At 39.3% G+C, this 18,997-nt stretch overlaps 1 protein-coding gene across 1 annotated transcript; it reads left to right on the top strand.

Moving 5' to 3' along the window:
* The first annotated feature begins 2,979 nt into the window (after nt 1-2,979).
* On the top strand, nt 2,980-17,314 carry LOC134489998 (cationic amino acid transporter 2-like). The gene is made up of 11 exons (XM_063292873.1): nt 2,980-3,355; nt 5,912-6,067; nt 8,732-8,900; nt 9,460-9,596; nt 10,275-10,497; nt 11,428-11,564; nt 11,989-12,091; nt 13,851-13,993; nt 15,416-15,582; nt 15,886-15,994; nt 17,190-17,314. Exons 1-11 carry the CDS (start codon nt 2,980-2,982, stop codon nt 17,312-17,314), a joined length of 1,845 nt encoding a protein of 614 aa, XP_063148943.1.
* The last annotated feature ends 1,683 nt before the right edge of the window (nt 17,315-18,997 follow it).

Here is an 18,997-nt window from a genome sequence, read left to right as displayed (position 1 = left end):
CTTATAACAGGTAGTCAAATAAATTTGCCTATGTATTCCAGCTTTGATAGTTCTGATTGAAGCATCAGTCTTCAGTATTTTCTCTCCACCTTCATGAATTGACATCATGATGGTTTATTGTATGCATAGTGATTCTCTTTTATTTTTTTTTAAGTCTGTGTTTTAAACTCATCTTCAAATTGGCCTTTGGTTACTGTGTAACACAATTCTGCAACCTGCTGGCTGAAGAGAAAACATCAACAGACTCAGTGTTTCCACTTGGTAATTTTTGTCTGAGAATATCTGAGGGCATTTTATATACAACTGCCCTTGTCACTTCCTGAATTTTCTCCCAATCCGTCTAACCAATTTCACAATGGCCTGCAGTTGTCCTCTGCGCAGCCTCCAAGAACTCCAGAAGACTCTGCAGCTGGCCACTGGAAGAGCACAGAAGAGGGCATTCGGCTAGTGCCCTCCTTCCTTCAGGCACTGTGCGTGTTTTGCTTGGGTGGAGAGACTATTTATAGCTTTCTCTCTGCTTTGTTCACAAAGTTTAGCATAAAGACACTGCAGAGTTAGAAGAGAAAAGAAAAAGGCGGGAAATGGAATGGGCTGTTGTGGGATCTCATGGGATTGGCACCAGTCTGGAACTGGCTCAAAAGCCCCCTTTGGACAGGCCCTTAGGTTGAGGGAATATATTTCTGTTTTTTCATTAAGGGATTATTTTCTACATAACCCTCCACATTAGCTTTTCCTAAGGTTCATTCACCTAAATCAAAATATAACTTGCATTAAAATGATTAAGAAAATATCCTTTGCAAAGTACACCAGAATAAGCTTTTATGTAGCATGATATACCCATTATTTCAGGATCTTTGCTTTTGTTTCCATTTGTTTGCCATTGCATCTGATTGCACTTTGTGAGGTAACAACTTGCATGTAAACCACTTTTCAATTTCTGATTCTTGACTTTTCCTTGTGGTCACATTAATATGCATTCCTCCGGTCCTTAAGTTGGCAGAACAGTATGCTTTTTTAGAAAAAAAATGACATACAAAAGTAAAAAGTGTACATTGAATACTGAAAAAAAAACTAGATATATTGTAGTGGTTAAATGAACTAAGCATAGCAAGAAACAAAAAGCAAAAAAGATCCATATGATAAATATAAATAGCTATATGAATTGTTGGGGTTATCATCAAATCTGGACCATATACTGGCATAATGTGACTCAGAAGAGATGACCCAGGAAGGATATGATAGCACTCTTCAAATACCTGAAAGGATATCACACATAGAAGAAAGCCTGGATCTTCTCTATCTTCTCTATCATTCTAGAGTTCAGAACATGAAATAACATTCCAAAGTGGCAGGAAGGCAGTTGAGTGTTAAGCAGACCTTAATATAATATTAACATTACTTGCTTCTTCTGCATGAGGACTGTGGTTTGTTTTGGAATGCACTGCTTTGTCATCAGTGACCTCAAGAAAGAGTAATAATGTGTCCATGAGCAGCAGATGAGTGTGGTGAATTAAAGAGTTAAGTTTTGTAGGACAAGCTTTCTGCTGAACAAGGCAGTTAGGAGGAGGAATAAAGGAGGAATGGCTGTTGAGGAGACACTGTTGAGATCTTAACTGTTTATAGACAGAAGCCGCCCAACTCCTTGGCATTCCATCTTTAAAGGCTAAGGCTTTCATTTCCTTGAGCATCAAAGCTGCCTGCTTTTCCGATGTCATAATTATCAGTTTTAGGAGCAACAGGCTTTTCAGAAGTAAGTGGGGAGGTCCTAGAATTAGCAAGTACAGGAAAGGAATGGGACACAATTTTCGCAGCAAGGAGACCTGCCAAGAGACAATACTAAGGTGGCGATGTTGAGGAACAACATCATAGGCTAGAATATTAAGTGGGATGTTGTGGGCAGATACTAAGATTTGGAAGGTCCAGGTCCAGGTTCTTCTCAGTCAGGGAAGTTCACTGGGTGACTCTGGATCCATTTTAGCCAGGATTGTTGCTGTGAGGAAGAAATTAAAAGGCAGGAATGCTGTGTATGATATCTTGAGATTTTGGAGAAAAGGCAGGATATACTAATAGTAATAATAGTAATAACAATAATAAATTTTAGATGACAATTCTAAACTTACTTGTTGAGTATTGTCCTGTTTACTCTGTGGACCATGTATATATATAGGATGAACTATCAAGAGCTTTCACTTAAGCTATGAAGAGTTGACTATCAATTTTATATGTAGCTTGCCCATTTTCACCACCCAGTGCTGTTTCTGACAGACGTAATCATGGATATATACACAATGATTTACAAAGAGAGTGATGGCTCCTACTTTACTGAATGGGTTGCTCCCTGAGGTACCCAATATGCTTCGGGCACTTCATAAGGTGCTGAAAACCTTACTTTTTAAATGGGCAGTTTAAGCCTGGCAATCAACACTGGATGATTTTAGTAGTATGTTTTAATTAATGTACTTATTTTATGCAACTCAAATCAAATTAAGTTATACTGTGATCATAGACCAGCTTGTAATTCATTTTGTTTTTATAGGAAGGGCATTGATGGGCTCATATTGTTTTCATGCACTGCTCTGAGTCTTATGAGAAAGTGTTATAAAAATGTAACAACTAAAACAAGCAAAAAACTATCTTGTCCATATAAAGATCATACATCAAAACAGATTTCAAAGTCTTTGCTTTTGGAAACTTTACCTGAACTGGTTTTATACTAATCTGGATATATATTACTGGTCAATAATATTGTGTGAACTGAATTTGAGGTAAAGCTAGACATCTGTGGAACATGCTGCCTCTTTTAAGATAGAGGTTCAGACAAGAATGATGGTTCAGTAGCAGTCATTAGAGTCCATACTTTGCTGGAGGACTAGAATATGTTTGGTATTTGGGTGATTTGGAGAGATCGATATCAAACAAGCCTCTTGTTGCATCTTTTGTGCTTGTATTAATGCTTATTCTGGCATCTTTCTGTTTCAGATGTCTGTCTGGAGTTCCACTATCTCCCTCTTTCAGATGGTTTCCCGTCGGAAAACAATAACTTCCAATGGCTACAGAGAATCACGCCTGTGCCGCTGCCTTACTGTCGTGGATTTAGTAGCCTTTGGTGTGGGCAGCACTCTAGGCGCAGGGGTGTATGTCTTAGCAGGGGAAGTAGCCAAGACCTTCTCAGGACCTAGTATTACCATTTCCTTTTTGATTGCTGCTGTGGTATCCGTTTTGGCAGGATTTTGTTACGCTGAATTTGGAGCCCGGGTGCCTCTGACAGGATCGGCATATCTGTACAGTTACATCACAGTTGGAGAGCTATGCGCATTCGTCACTGGGTGGAACCTGCTACTGTCCTATGTAATTGGTATTATCATGGCTTGGGCCTCTGAATTCTAGTACTTCATGTGATTTCAATTATGTCAGGGCTTTGGGCCTAAGGGAGGATAGCCAAATAGTGCTTAGGCAGACTTGAATTTCTAGAGAGAAAGGAGTTCAATACTGGAGCCCATTTAGCTTCCAACCCCATACTCTTTGGGTTGGCCTAGGAAAGGCCATTGCTGCAAATGCTGTAGAATCTAAAGCACTGCTGCCATGCAGCACAGACTAGGCATAGGGGCCTCTAGTGTCATTCAGCCCATGAGTTTCTTTATCAGCCTGTGAATGTTGTTGGGAAAGGCTAGGAAGAACAAAGCCAACTCACTGTGCAGAGCTTTGCAGTAAGCCCCCTTCTGGTTGTGTGTGTGTAAGCATGTGCCTGTGTGAAATAGAAGAATTGGGCTCTGCATGTTAGGGTTGTATACATGTGGGGTATTTAAGTAAAAGTGATGGGGTGAGTCTGTTTATAGTTCTGTGAAGTATAGAGTGCATGGGAGATGACCTTGACAGAAATATGCAAGAACCATTGCCTAGGCAAAGAGAGCTGAAACATTCTTAAAGTCCTGGGAAGCAAGGTGATATTTGGAACTGGCTTGGGCAAACCCTTCCCTGATTCATTGCAATGTAAGAAGGAGGGGAGGGACAGCACAATCAGACTTGCAAGATTCGGTTATTATAGTCTATTTCAATAAAGTACAGTTCTGGTCTTCATGTGCTGATGTTTTTCTGGTCTAGTCTACCTAGTGGGGCTGCCAGATTGCATGGGCACCACTGAGGGACCTCTCCTTTTTGGCTGGTGTGGGGTTCTCACAGCCATAACTTCTTAGGCCAATCTCATTATTACAGAGCTGCAGACAAGTTTAATTGATTGATTGTGTGCAATCAGGTCATTTTCAACTCCTAGTGACCACATAGGTAGATTCTCTCCATGATGATCTACCCCTAAAATAGTTATATGGACTAAAATAAATAGTGATGATCTTTTATGTAGTAATTTGGTATTTTGTCTGAAGTTTTTCATCACTGAGATGGGTATAACAATTTTAATTGATTATTATTTATTTAAAATAAAGTCAAGCAACATGCAAAATATCAGCAAAGGGAATAAAGGCTTGCCCATAAGAACTCTGAATTGCTAATGCCTATCCCTGTGATGTTAACACTTTTCAAGGTCTGAACCTCCTTACCCCCCCCCCCCCGGTCTTAAACTGGAGCAAAGCTGGAGCAAATGCTTCACTATGGCAGCTAGTTCCTGTGTGTAAACAGGCTCCTTTTCAACATCCATTTCAATCTATCTTATTTAGGGAAGGCATAAAGGCAATCTGATCAGTGAACTCAATTTTCCTTCTAATCAGTTTCATTATCTCCATTTTACTTTCCTTGCTTACGTGAGCAGCATTCATCGATTAACCCAATTTCAATCTTTCTAGTCAGTTTTCATAATTCCTGTAAAAGAAAACCTGCCTGGCTTGATTTTCCCTGCTTGTATAAGGAGCATGCACTAAATGTTTGTCTTATCCTGCCTCTGGACCTACAACTATGCTTATTGCCATGTAAGAAGCATTAATTGCAAAACAAAAAACAAAACCCCACCACCACCGCCATGCTGTCCTTCCAGCATCACAGCTAGCAGAAACATTTTAATAGAAGTGGATGAAAAAGCCCCACCACTCTGGGTTGAGTGATGGCACATCTAAGTTGCTTGGGAACCAAATTCAACTTAAAAAAAATTAGGCCAAGTCATTTAAATTAGGCCAAGTATAGCCAATATACTTGTGGGGTGGGGTGTTGATGGGTATTGTGGATTTTAATTCTGTAAGCCACCCGGAGTCACCATGTGTGAGTTGAGTGGCCATACAAATCTGTTTAATAAAATACATAAATAAAATATGTCATTTAGGCTATCGGAAAGTAGTAATCCATATAAAAGCAATGTGACTGTGAAAACTCTTTCCAGAGAAACTGAAATGAAAAATAAAAAAGACAGCTAGGTAATAAAAGTGAATTGTGAGAGGCTGGTTGCAGGAAAAAGTGTCATGCTTTGTCAAGAACAATGGTTATTTCTACAGAACAGCAAAAGGCCAAAATAATTAGAATTTTTTAAAGCCAAAACTTCATAAGATATAATGGGTATCTTGGAAAGGCTGCTGTTTCATTGTGTCTCTATGTGTCAGCCTTTCGAGGTGCGCCAGGTTGGGAAACAGTGCAAGGAATACAGGAATGCTACTTCATTGTTGTAGGGTATAGTAACAGAATTTGAAAGCATGCCAGAGCTTCCTTCTGCCTCCTCTTATAAGAAACAAGATGGGATTATTCTGAATTTCTTTCTCACACATGCCCCTTTCCCAGGACTGAGTTGTCTCTTATTTTGCCTTGACTGTTCTGGCATACCATCTTCAAGGTTATCAACATATTCCTAGGCAACATAGATGTGTGTTCTTAGAACAGATGGTCAGATTGTGCCAAATACCTTGCTTTTAAAGTTTGTTATGCTCTGCCTGATGTCTGGCAACGCTGTTTGGTTTACCTGGCTTGTTGTCTATAGGAACCTCCAGTGTAGCCAGAGCATGGACTGCTACTTTTGATGAAATCCTGGGCAAAAAATTGGGGAACTTCTTCAAAATACATCTAGCCATGGGCATCCCAGGCCTGGCTGAATACCCAGATATCTTTGCTGTTTGCCTCATTTTCCTGCTGACAGGTATGTTTGCACTATTCTTTCTCAATCTTGTAAGAGTTAGAAACCAACCCTGTAGCAAACAATTTTATCTTCTTACTATGCCCTTTGTTCACCTCAGGCAGGCCCAAATGATGATATCAAAATCTCAGTTACAGTTTCCTAACCCTGCAGCTGTCACCAACAGGTCACTAGATTTACTGTGCTATTCTTTTTTTTAATGAAAACTGTATTATAATTTTGAAATATAGATAAAATACAAAGTATATGGAAGATTGAAGAAGAAACTAAAAGAAAAAAGGCAAACTAAAAAGGTGCAGAGATAATTAGAGAGAAATACAAAGAAAGTGACTTCTGACCTTCTCCAACACAGACACAAACATAGATATAATACGTTAATCTCTTACTCTAATCCAAACCTTAATAAACATTATTTCTATAGACAGTAACAATTTAATCATCAAAACCGAAATCAGAACTTCATTTTTTTCAGATACAAGCAAATAGTTCAAAAGCAGTTTCCACACAAATCCAGGGATTTTGTCATGAGCACTGATGGTGAGCAGGAGGGGGCCCCTATCCAGGGGGGAAAACGCATGCGTAGTAGCGAGAATTTGAGCTGTCATTCAAAGAGACACGGAACAGACCCGGCTTGACTTTTGGGGTGTATCTGTCTGGGTTTTCTCACGCTTCTTCAGTTTGTTAGGATTTTCTGTCTAATGTAGCAGTAATAAAACACTAGAGACCTATTCCTCGTCTCGGCGTGGTTCCTGCTTGTTAGGACATCAATCCTAACAAACTCTTACTCCCATTGAAAGAGGGAGGAAAGAAAAGATTAAAAAAATTTTTTTTTGAGAAAATGTCTTTGGAAAACCAGGAAATTCGGCAAGCCATTCAACAACTGGCAGCAGCCTTGCAACAACACCACCAACAAGTAGATCTCCAGATCAACACATTACAAGCAGCCATGCTACAGCAGTTACAACAACCAGCTCCGATGAACCCACAACCGGTGCCAGCAGCAGCAGCAGCAGCAGCCCTGCCAGTAGTCTTGAGATCCCAGGGCAGTCTACCAGAGAAGTCTGGAGGAGAAGCAGAACAGTTGAGAACCTTTCTCACACAGTGCATAATGTTTTTCGACAGCAGACCGGCAGAGTTCCCAACAGACCGAACCAGAATCACTTTTATTTTAAGTCTGCTAAAGGGCCCAGCAGCCACCTGGGCCAGAAGCGTTATCAGACCTGGAGAGCAGCACTGATTCGTCCTTGGAGGAGTTTTCCTTTGAAGAATTTCCATCATTGCCCAGTTCCCATGGGAGCTTGGAAGCAGAGATGGCCTCTTATGAGACTTTGGAGGGAGGAGGGAACTCTGGAGAGGAGGGGGCTGAAATGGAATGTGAATCTGGAGGGGAGGGTGATGTCATGAGCACTGATGGTGAGCAGGAGGGGGCCCCTATCCAGGGGGGGAAACGCATGCGTAGTACTGAGGAGTTAAGCAGCCATTCAAAGAGACACAGATGAGACCCACCTTGACTTTTGGAGTTTGTCTGGGTTTTCTCACGCTTCTTCAGTTTGTTAGGATTTTCTGTCTAACGTAGCAGTAATAAAACACTAGAGACTTATTCCTCGTCTCGGCGTGGTTCCTGCTTGTTAGGACAGATTTACTGCTGCTGTTCTTTCCGTGCCAGCTAGGGTGCCCTGGGTTCTTATGGCAAAGAATAACTTCTCATTCAATATTAAAATTAATGTGCATGGATGTGATTTCTGGGTGTTAAATTCTAACACATTGGGAGGTCATTGGGTTTGAAAAGTCTGCAAGAAGACATTGACACCTGCTAAGTATTGAAGTACTAAATAAAAGTACTTTATTTGCTTTCCGAATCTGCTGTTAAGTTCTTTAGGAACTAAAAAAATGAGGTTCTTCTAACTACTTTCTAGCTATCTTCCTAGACATGTTTTATATCACAATATGACATGCCTGCCTTATTTCAGGGCTGACCAGGTTCCATTTGGGTTACATAGGCTGTTTTCAGAATTTCAGAAATCCTTCACAGCATTGCTGGGAGATACTAAAGATTGTACTGCAGACATTCTTCATGGGAAACTCATACTTACCACCTGCATTGTGACCTGTGCTCCCATTCCTTAACAATGAGGACCTCCATCATCTATTATTACATTGTCAGGAATTCTCCAGAGTGCTTGATGTAGCCCCGTCTTTTAAGATTGTAATGAACCCTAAACCCAGAGAAACATACGGCTCCCACTCTCCTTGGTTTCTAGAAGCTCGTAAGACTTGGCTCTGTTTCCAGGCCTGGGGTTAGGGTGGTTGTGGAGCTTGTGTTGACATTTTACATGTTTTATTGGTCTGGGTAATTAGGTAGTTTTAATGGGTTTTTTTAATCTATGTATTGATGCTGCTCAGTCTTGGAGTTGCGTGGCCAAATCCAATTAATAAATAAAATAATGAAGGAAAAGTCCTTAGTCAGTTCTTTTGGCATTAAATTTTACTAGCCATTTAGAATCAGCAACTCTAGTTTCAGTTTGTAAAGAGGGCTTGTTCAACACCATATCCAAACATTCTTGTCATATGCTTTCAGACTGCATCATATGCAGTGCATAAAGCACAGCACCATTGACAGCAATGAGGTCTTAGCACAAATCTTATTCTGCCTCCTTCACTCCACAGGCCTCCTCTCCATTGGTATAAAAGAATCCACCACAGTGAATAAAGTCATTACAGCTATTAATGTGCTGATCCTTGTTTTCATAATAATTAGTGGATTATGCAAAGGAGACCTGAAAAATTGGAGGTTAACTGAAGATGATCTGCGAAGGCTGATTGACAGCAGCTTTAGGTAAGAAAAGAGCTTGATTGATGCTCAGGCAAAAATTAACAAACACCCACAAAATATATTTTCAAAAGATTCAGAATCAGTTGACAAAAAAGGAAAAGGTTTAAATATGTGAATGTTCTCTGCAAGGCACCATATTCATGATATTTCTATTTATTGTTAGAGGATTACCCAGAATTTATTTCATTTGTGAGCTGAACCTGCCCTTCTCTAGACAAATCAGGATAACATGTATCTGGGGAAATAGATTAAGCTGAAGAAGAATGATAGGCTTCATGGTCAAACAACGATTTGAATTTAACTCTTCCCAGTTTAACATTCCTTCTGTATCCCACAGGCTCTCTACTGATTTTGGTAATTAAATTACCAGGATCATCATAGAAGAACAAAACTTCTTTAAAATATTTTCTTTCTATCCTGTTAGCATCAACTGTTTTCCCATTTATTGTTTCTTTGTACATCCTTCATTCATTCATACATCTTTCATAGGCCCCAATTAGATCAACTATATCCAGTCAGCTCTTTCTCATGTTGATTTACTTAATGTGGTTTTTCTTCAAAGTAACCAATCTGTACCTGGCAATAAAACCTGGAAGTATGGAACTGGAGGGTTCATGCCATATGGCTTTACTGGAACTCTGGCTGGAGCTGCTACATGCTTTTATGCTTTTGTTGGATTTGATTGCATTGCAGCTATAGGTAAGAGCAGGGCCAGATTAAGGCCAACTGATGCCCTATGCACAGCCCAACAATGGTGCCCCTTGGCTCTTCCACTGCTTAACTCACAAGACATTACAACTCAGTAAGGGCTGAAAACTAAAGTTGAGTATGGCAGTGAAAAAGTTGAGGGCATGATAGCTAGGGGAAAAAACTCTGTGGTGCACCCCCCCACACACACACTTCCCTTGGTGGCCTAAGCATGTGCTTATTTTGCTTAATGGTTAATTCAGGGATGGTTAAGAGTATAGACCAGTGCAAATCTGAGTTACTGATATTTCTATTTGGCAGTTACATGGCATAGGACCTGGTTACTTGAGACACCACATGTCTCCCATAACATCCACCTGGCCAATCTGATCCTGCAGGGTTAACACACTCTGGGTTCCATTGGTTAATCTTTCCCCCAGGAGGTATTTATGTCCCTTACTTTCCAAATCTAGAAATAACTTAAAGCCATGTTATTTCAGTGTGCTTTCAACCCCAGTGAGTGACGGCATAGTGGTACCCATTAGAGGAATTCATTTGGGCTTTTATTTCTCTTTCACAATTTGGTTTTATATTTGTACACAATTCATACAATTGTTAAACAAATAACCAGAAAAGAGAAAGTGTATATTTCAAAGTGATCTTATGGCTACTCATGTCTGTGTCTAACAGGTGAAGAAGTGAAGAATCCTCATAAATCTATCCCCCTGGCAATCGTTTTCTCGCTTCTCATCTGTTTCCTAGTGTATTTTGGTGTTTCAGCTGCCTTGACCCTAATGATGCCCTATCACCTTCTGGATCCACTAAGTCCATTACCAGTGGCTTTTGAATACATTGGATGGAGGTCAGCCAAGTATGCAGTTGCTGTGGGGTCACTCTGTGCGCTCACAACCAGGTAGGGCTAACTGGTATCCTTAGGTTTTAAGAACATAGGAAAAGCCATCTTGTCTAGGATTTTTTTAACAATGACTATCCAGATATTTCCAAGAAGACCATGACAAAAGCAAGGAGGCAACATCTCACACACTGTTTGCTCACCAGCCATTGATTTTGAAAGTTCTGAAACTGGGGTTCCATTTAACTGTCCTTAATAGACATTGGCAGATCTGTGTTCAGTAAATTTATATGTGGCAATCACTATATCTTGGGATCACCAATTCTGTAAATGAATGAATGATGCATTTTATGAGCAGGTTTTTCTATCTAATTATCCTGAATCCACTGCCGTTCATTATAATTCACTGATTTTAACTTTTTGTTTTATGAGAGAAGATACAGTAATTGACTATTGTTTGTTTATTTTCCAGGCTTCTTTGCCACTTCAGTAGAAAGTGACTTGGAACAGTTTACATGCCTAACAGGATTAAAACAAAAAATAACAATGAAAAAATAGTGGGTAGATACATAATACGTTTTAGCCTGTCTGTCCTTATATTGTACATTATTGGCTTTTTAATGGACCTGCTCTGCCCACCACATTATATTTCACTATAAGTACAAAGCTTCCTTTCTCGTGGGCCTCAGGCATGTCAAGTGCATGTTGCAGATTATTTTACTTATTATCAGTTACGGCATTTTGGAGGTTAAAGTATAATCATCTCCTAAAGCATTGTTTTGTTATCAAGCTCCATGGAAGTATATCATTCTCATAATATCAGTTCCATGATTCACATTTCTTCTGAAGCTTTAAGAGGCTTTTAAGATTTTTTCCCTTTTCTCTTGCAAAGATCTATTCCAATACATGTAATGCAAACTGCCACAGGAAACAAAAAGAAAGCGTTATTATCATGGATATTTTACTCTTTTTCTTGGGGTTCTTTTGCAGCTTATTGGGTTCTATGTTCCCAATGCCACGGATTTTATTTGCAATGGCCAGGGATGGACTTCTCTTTCATGTTTTGGCCAGAGTGAATAGCGAACAAAATCCAGTTATTGCAACTTTGGTATCTGGAGCAGTTTCAGGTAAGCCTAGGTACTATTTTCAGGTAAAAATAATGATAAAGATAAATACTTCCTTGAGTTGAACTTGACTCTTGTTGAGTCCATGGCTAGGGCTGTCCATACTTGGAAAACAATTCAGAGATGCTTTGGACCCACCTTAAGTTGACTCCTTAAAGCAGTAGCATCTTTTTTTACAGGCCCACTCAAAAGCCAGAAAGTTGGGCTGCTTTACTGAGTAGCAGAGAGGTGCTGATCTCACTTGAGGTCCAGAGCACTCCTTCTGAGTTATTTTCAAAGTGTGTATATCCCTATTCACACAGACACAGCCATGTAGTTTCATGTTTTAGCAAAGTGTTGGAGATCTTATCTCCATATAGATGTCTATAAGAATAGAAACCATTCAGTTGATTCTGCTTGCAGTAGGCACCCTTTTCTGTTTCCACAGCACTGCTGGCTGTCCTTTTTGATCTGAAGGTCTTGGTTAACGTGATGTCTATTGGAACGCTGCTGGCCTACACGTTAGTTGCTGTCTGCATTCTACTTCTCAGGTAATAGGCTGCTTATTATATATCTCTACTCAGTGGGGAGAAAGGTTCCATTTCAGGGTTCACTAAGGCAACATCTTAAAATGGCATAAGATTTTCTCAACGCATACAGTCTTATTAACTTCACTTGTAACTATTGTTACCAAACTAGAATACTGCAAAGGTATATATGATTGTTGATGGTTCCAGGTATTCACATAGTTCTTTAGATATAGAATGACTCAATATTAGAAGTATACTAATGATACATTATCATGTGATATATTATTTGTCATCTTTCAGTGAAAGTAAAGAAGAGTCTTTTTCAACATCTTGGCATTTTTTTTTTAAATCAACGAAGTTAAAGCATTAAACAAAATGGTATGTGATTAACTGCCAAAACTGAATTAATAATACCATTTCAAATGTCCGAATGTACTGGGCAGAAATCCCGTAGATGTATCTGTAGGAAGTAATTGTGGCTGCATTGAATGCCTCTTTGTGCCAGCAAGATTACTGTAGTAGGTGGAAATTTGGGGAAGCTCTATACCTTGTGGAGATAGATCAGATGTAAATTCATTAGGAGCATCTCTTTTAAATGATTGTGGAAACTTCACCTGTTGAATAGACATGATGGATGCATCTTTTCCAGCCCAAGGCTGATCAGAAAGGAGAATGAGTTTTGTGAGTGCATGTGACATATAACTTTAAAGCCATCATAGTATATAAGACTGAAAATGTTTTTAAAATATGTGTCCCTTGTCTTCTATTTCAATTTGCTAAGTTTTCAAAGCGTGAATGGGAATTGGAGTGATGTTCCCAGCTGAAACTGAAGGATTTTGATTATTGAATATATGATTGTGCTTAACACCTGGTAGTTGCTTTTGCAACAACATATGCATTGTGGATAAGGATTCAGAAAAAAAATGAATTAAGTATATATGGGACATATTTTATTACAATTCATAAAAATCAATTTTCTGTGTGAATGTTTTTATAAAAATGTATACCCCATGTGCCAAGTAAAAGAAGCATTCTCTTTTCTATCATACAAGGAAAAATAAGTCTTCTAATATAATACCAGTTTAAAAATAATTGGCTTATGAAAATGAAAATTAGCCTAGTGGAATTAGAATTCAGAGTCTACTATACAGTAGCCTAATGCCCTTCAGCTAGAATGGACTTCATTTCCCAGCCAGGCTGGCAAGAATTATGGAGTTGAAATCCAGCCCATTTGGAGGGCACCATGTTGGGGAAGAGGACTCTACTTGTTTCCATTTTAGATGTTTAAAAGACATAGACTTCCTGGATGTTAATGCAGGTGAAGCCATTACACATAAAATCAACTTCAAGCCTTGATCTCCAACATACATAGGTAGCATGTATTTAACTCAATTCAGAAAGCATGGCTTTCCAATAACACCACTGATGTTCCTGGAGCATTACTTCTGGAGTATTAGGTCATTATTCCCATGGAGTTTTTCTTTGCAGTTTCATATTTCTGCATCTCCCTTTGGATCTCTACTCAACAATACTGTCACATTCTCAGATCTGGAAATTCTACTGAGGAATTTGGATCAGAGTCTGAGACCACAGAAACCAAACTCTAGTTCAGTGTGCTCATTGGTTTCCATGGCCTTGCTTGGTCTTCTGAATTCTCTGAAAATGACTTTATTTGCAATGGCTCTGACATATTTCTAACATCACCTGGGGATGCCAGTTCCACTAAGCACTTCAGTGTGAAATAAGACACCATAGATTTATCTGTTAAATTATTTTGCAGGTACCAACCAGATCCTAGTTCTCCAGACCCAGTAGAGAAGACAGCTGTAAACAGAATGGTCTGGGTAGACCTCCTAGTCCACCCTGATATAATCCCATCCCATCACTCTTCCAGACTGGTGACATACACAGTGTTTATTCTTGGTGAGTGCTGGGTGCATTTAGAATTCTAAGAGCATGCTTTGGCTGTCATGGAGGAAGGCTTACCTAGTCACAAAATGGTGGGCGTGACTTGCCGTAAACATTCATTTATGAGGTAGACAATTGGTTGCTTTCCATCACCATTTCTAGCCCTCCAGAACATTCTCTAATAGCCCAACTTGCCTTTGTTTTGTTTTTTCCTTTACACCTGCAGCTAGCTACTCTTTTTATTTTTTTTTCTAAAAATGCCTATGGGAATCCTAGAGCCATTCCCATGAATAAAAGAACATTAGAAGCTTTGCTTTGAAGTTTGCCGGCTTTCTCCTCCCCCTTCTTCCAATTAGTTTGTTAAAAGAATCTTTAAAAATTGAAGTAAAAGGGAGCTTGAAATGTCCATGGGCATATTCACAGATTCAGCTGAATAATCAAGGCAGCTAATAGCTAAAATACAAAATAGAAAAATAAAGAAACACAGATTAAAAAATAGCTAAACTTGTTAAGAATCAGCATGAGAAGAGAAAGCGATGTCCCTTAACTACTCTTCTAAAGGCAATGAAAGTTTGGTCCAATATAATTCCTGAGAAAGTGCATTCCATAAAGTAGAACAATAGAGGAGAAGGCTGTTTTCTGAATGATTAGTAATGAAAGCATCTGAAATTCAAAATTTTAGGTTCATAAATGTTAGACAGGTTCAGGTTTCAGCATATAATGAAGCCTTAAACTGTTTAAGACTTCGAAAGTTAACACCAGCACCTTAAAATGTGTGTGGAAAATTGTGCAGATTTATCATTTAATCCCAATATCATGCACTAGTTAGAAATCTAACTGGCGTTGTTTGCACCATTTAAAATTTATGGATATGCATTGAATTTCTTAAGTTAAAACGTAACCATGATGTATGAACTCTTCTTGCCAAATCCAACCAGCTTAAAAGCAAAAAGCACTCTCAGACAACCAAGCAGTCCTTTCAGGGTAATAAAACTCTGATGACTAGCATCCCTGTCTAGTCTAGATTTCATTTTGGTCATCTTCATCCAGTCCTTGACAAAGCATAAGTAACATCCATATTGATGCCCTTGGGCACCATGATTACCTTGTCATTCACTGAACATAGAGTATAGAAACCAGATAAGAAAAGTGTTGCACACAAATAAATGCATAAATAAAGGTTAAATATTACAGCCCTCACTAGACCGCATGCATGAGGAACAGCACCCAGAACAGCTGCATAAGCCTAGAAAAAAGGCACGGCTAACTTAATGGTTTACAACAGCTCTACTAGTTCCTAAAGATTTCTAGATTATACAGCCATGCCATTCTGTCTCAGGCATTTCCATTGCACTTAATGGGGTGTGTGGGATAGTCCTTGTATGAGGAAACTGTTCCTGCCCCCTGCATGCTTTTCACAGGCTATGTTCTATCCAGCTCTTTTCATCTGTGTTGTGTGCATGCTGACCTCAACGAAACTGCCATGTTTGACATCTGGAACTCTCTGGTGTATTTTCTGCCTTTTTTTCATCTTGCTGGGGATTCTAATGGCATCCCTGGTCATCTGGAGGCAGCCTCAAAGTCAGAAGAAAGTAGATTTCATGGTAAGCAGCAAAATTCTTGGTTAGCAAGCCAAATATGTGCATGAGATATGATCGCTGGGCTGCTGCCCACTCATGACCTGCTTTTTTGTGGGTTTGCATAGATTTTAAGAAATGCATTGGATATTTTAAGTCTATGTTAAGCTTAAAACACCCATTCTCCTTTTAACCACCCTCCCAAACTGTAGAAAAAGGTCAGACAATTTTATTCTCACCCATTTTGGAAGAGTCTGGGAATCCCAAAAGGTATGTTGGTACGTCACTTTTATTAAAGTCTAATGCCTAAATATCTCTGTGTTAATTTAGGTACCATGCCTGCCATTCCTACCCATCTTCAGTGTCTTAGTCAATAGTTTTCTGATGGCCCAAATGAGCTATGAGACCTGGGTTCTATACTCAATATGGATGCTTATTGGTAAGTGCAAAGATTTATTTATTTTATTTTTATTAAACAAATTTATGAGGCTGCCCAACTCACACACAGTGATTCTGGTGGGCTTACAGAGACGTACAGTACTCAATAGGCTTTAGGTAAATCAGTCATGATTTGTCCTGTGTATGTCACTTGAATACCCAATAAGGCAGTGTCCCTTTGTCACTAAAGCTACCAAATTCTAATTGTGGCCTTTCCTTTGACAGAAGAAAGGATAAGAGAATTAGGGAGGGTCACTTCTGAGGTGCTTTCTTAAATTACATTCCTGCTTTGGACTTTTATCTGATAGTGGTCTTGGTTGCAGCTCTTCTTCCTGTTCCTCAAGGTTATTCTCTCAGTCCACTACAATTGACAGTGGAACCAATTACCCAGAGCACCCCTCTGGGTGCATATTAAATCTCTGAGTTGATTCTGGTTCATTGGATGTGTCCAAATGGAGGCTAGACTGCCATTTGTCTGGGATGCTTGAATTTGGATTTCTGCATTGAGCAGGGAAATGGACTCTATTGTCTAAATGGCCCCTTCGTATTCTTTGATTTTTTTGTTTCTGGGGCCATAAGGCAGGTTACAGATTAAATAATTGGTTAGTGCCTCTTACTGGGGTATCACCTATCTGATAATATAGATAGGGCTTTTGTTTCTAAGAGTGGGATTCTCTCCAACTTGACTGAAATGATGCTTTCCAGTTAAGTCCGTTTGCACCCTCATCAGACCAGTGAGACATACAGGCCATCAAGGGCCTGGGCAGTGTAATCAGATGTAAGCAAATCAAATGCAGCTGAAAAAATAAGGATCCTAGCAGCCCACAGTGCCAGAAGAAAGGCAGTCCATTCACTTATTATGCTAAGATATGATTTGGTTTTTGGTTTTGATTTAGTGAGTTGTTATGAACCATGGTTTAACCATGGTTTACTGAATAGACGACAACTGGCTGGAGTCACTCAAGATGCTAAGTTGAAAGCAAAGCACATTTTGTAGACAAACAAATCATGACTTAGGGTGAGGTGTGAACCTTGATCCTGTAACCTTGATAACAAGCGTTTTACTTACAAAGTAAGCCATAGGCTACATTATCCTAAATGTTATTATTTTATGTGGGCGTTTGTGAGGGGAAGAGTGACTCTATTTATTTCAAATTTTGAAAGGGAGAGTGATGCTGTTGTCCTATGTGTTGTAGGTTTTCTCATTTACTTTGGCTACGGAATTCGTCACAGTACAGAGAGCAAGAGGAACAAAGATTCGCCCCTAGAGAAAGCAACTCACTTAATAAACAGCACAGATTCAAATGTCACTTCTAAATAATGACTTTAAGGAAACCATGGTGTGGAATGGCTTATTTTTACCAATGGAACTATTTCAGAGTGATGCCTTCAATGTTAACCATTTACTTCAGATAGGTAACAGATAATGAGAGCCAGTTTGGTGTAGCGGTTAAGGCAACAGGCTAGAACCTGGGAGACCATGAGTTCTAGTCCTGCTCTGCCTGAGGCACAAAGCCAGCTGGGTGACTCTGGGCCAGTCGACCTCTCTCAGCCCTAGGAAGAAGGCAATGGCAAACCACTTCCAAAAAATCCTTGCCAAGAAAATGGCAAGGACTAGTCCAGGCAGTTGCCAGGAGTCAAAAACGGACTCAAAAGCAAATTAAAACAACAACAACAGCAGCATATAATTAATTAATTCATAACATTCATGTCTACTAGATCAGTGTTTCTCAACCTTGGCAGATTGAAGATGTGTGGACTTCAACTCCCAGAATTCCCCAGCCAGCCATTGCTGGCTGGGGAATTCTGGGAGTTGAAGTCCACACATCTTCAATCTGCCAAGGTTGAGAAACACTGCACTAGATGAAGTGGTACAGCAGAATGGCAACGGGCACACTGTGATCCCCATCACCCATGAACTGACCACGTGTCCTTAAGCTCTGGTCTCCCCACAACATGGAGTATGGGGACTGAAGATAATAACAATCCAACAGCAGCAGCAGCAACAACAGCAACAGCAGCAGCCATTTATTGTGCAGAACAAAAACAGTAATTACTAAAATATATATGAAAGCTTTTTTTACAATACAAAATATTTCATGTCATGGATATTATTATCCAATAAATTTAAACAAACAAATAAATAAATAAGTTGTTGTTGTTGATGATGATGATGCTATCCATTAGCTTGAAAGGCTTTTCAGAAGGAATAGGCGCATTCATGGGGATAAGCAGTAGCTTTTAAACAGTTTGGCATAGCAGTTAGTGTATTGACCAAGGATAAAGAAAACCTGGAATTAGTCATCTCTTAGCCTAACTTACCTCACAGGATTGATCTGAGGAAGAAGGGGAAGGGCAGAGAGAAAAACCTGTATGTTCCATTCCTTGGAGGAGGTGTGACATCACTGAAGTAAATATATAAATGTATTACTAAATACAATGACTAGGATGAGATGTAGATACTAGTAGATGCTTTGCAGGTGGAAGATATTGAGTTCAATCCCTAGGATTTCCAAAGAGGGCTTTGGAAAGACTACTGGAGAGTTGCTTGGTATAAGGTTGCTTCTTATATCCCTGGGAACAGGGTGCCATGGACACTATTTATTGATGGGAAGGTGAGACACAAATTAAATAAATAAAAATTCCATGTTCTTAGGCCACAATTGGACCTCACTGAAAAAACAGTGATCAAAGAGGGCAGAGAATACTTCCGGTACTTCCCACTGTCATCAAAAGTGTGTTCCAGTCATGTTGGAAACAAGAAATGTTGACAATGAGATCTTTATCACATTTATACATCTCTACACTCTATTCAGAATCTCAGCATTTAACAACAACATATTATGGCATAATTAAAATGTCCATGGTGACATAACTGAAACAATCACAGTAAGGAGATAAACTTAAAAATCAATGCTATATACTGCTAAATGGCTATATTGTTAGTAAATTAGATTATACTCTCGCAGATTATGTTTTTTATAGTTTTAATTGTTTTTAATAT

The sequence above is a fragment of the Candoia aspera genome, chromosome 2, assembly GCF_035149785.1.
Source record: "Candoia aspera isolate rCanAsp1 chromosome 2, rCanAsp1.hap2, whole genome shotgun sequence".
Lineage (NCBI taxonomy): Eukaryota > Metazoa > Chordata > Lepidosauria > Squamata > Boidae > Candoia > Candoia aspera.
The sequence above is the reverse complement of the archived record's forward strand: the minus strand, read 5'-3'. Positions and strand labels throughout refer to the sequence as shown.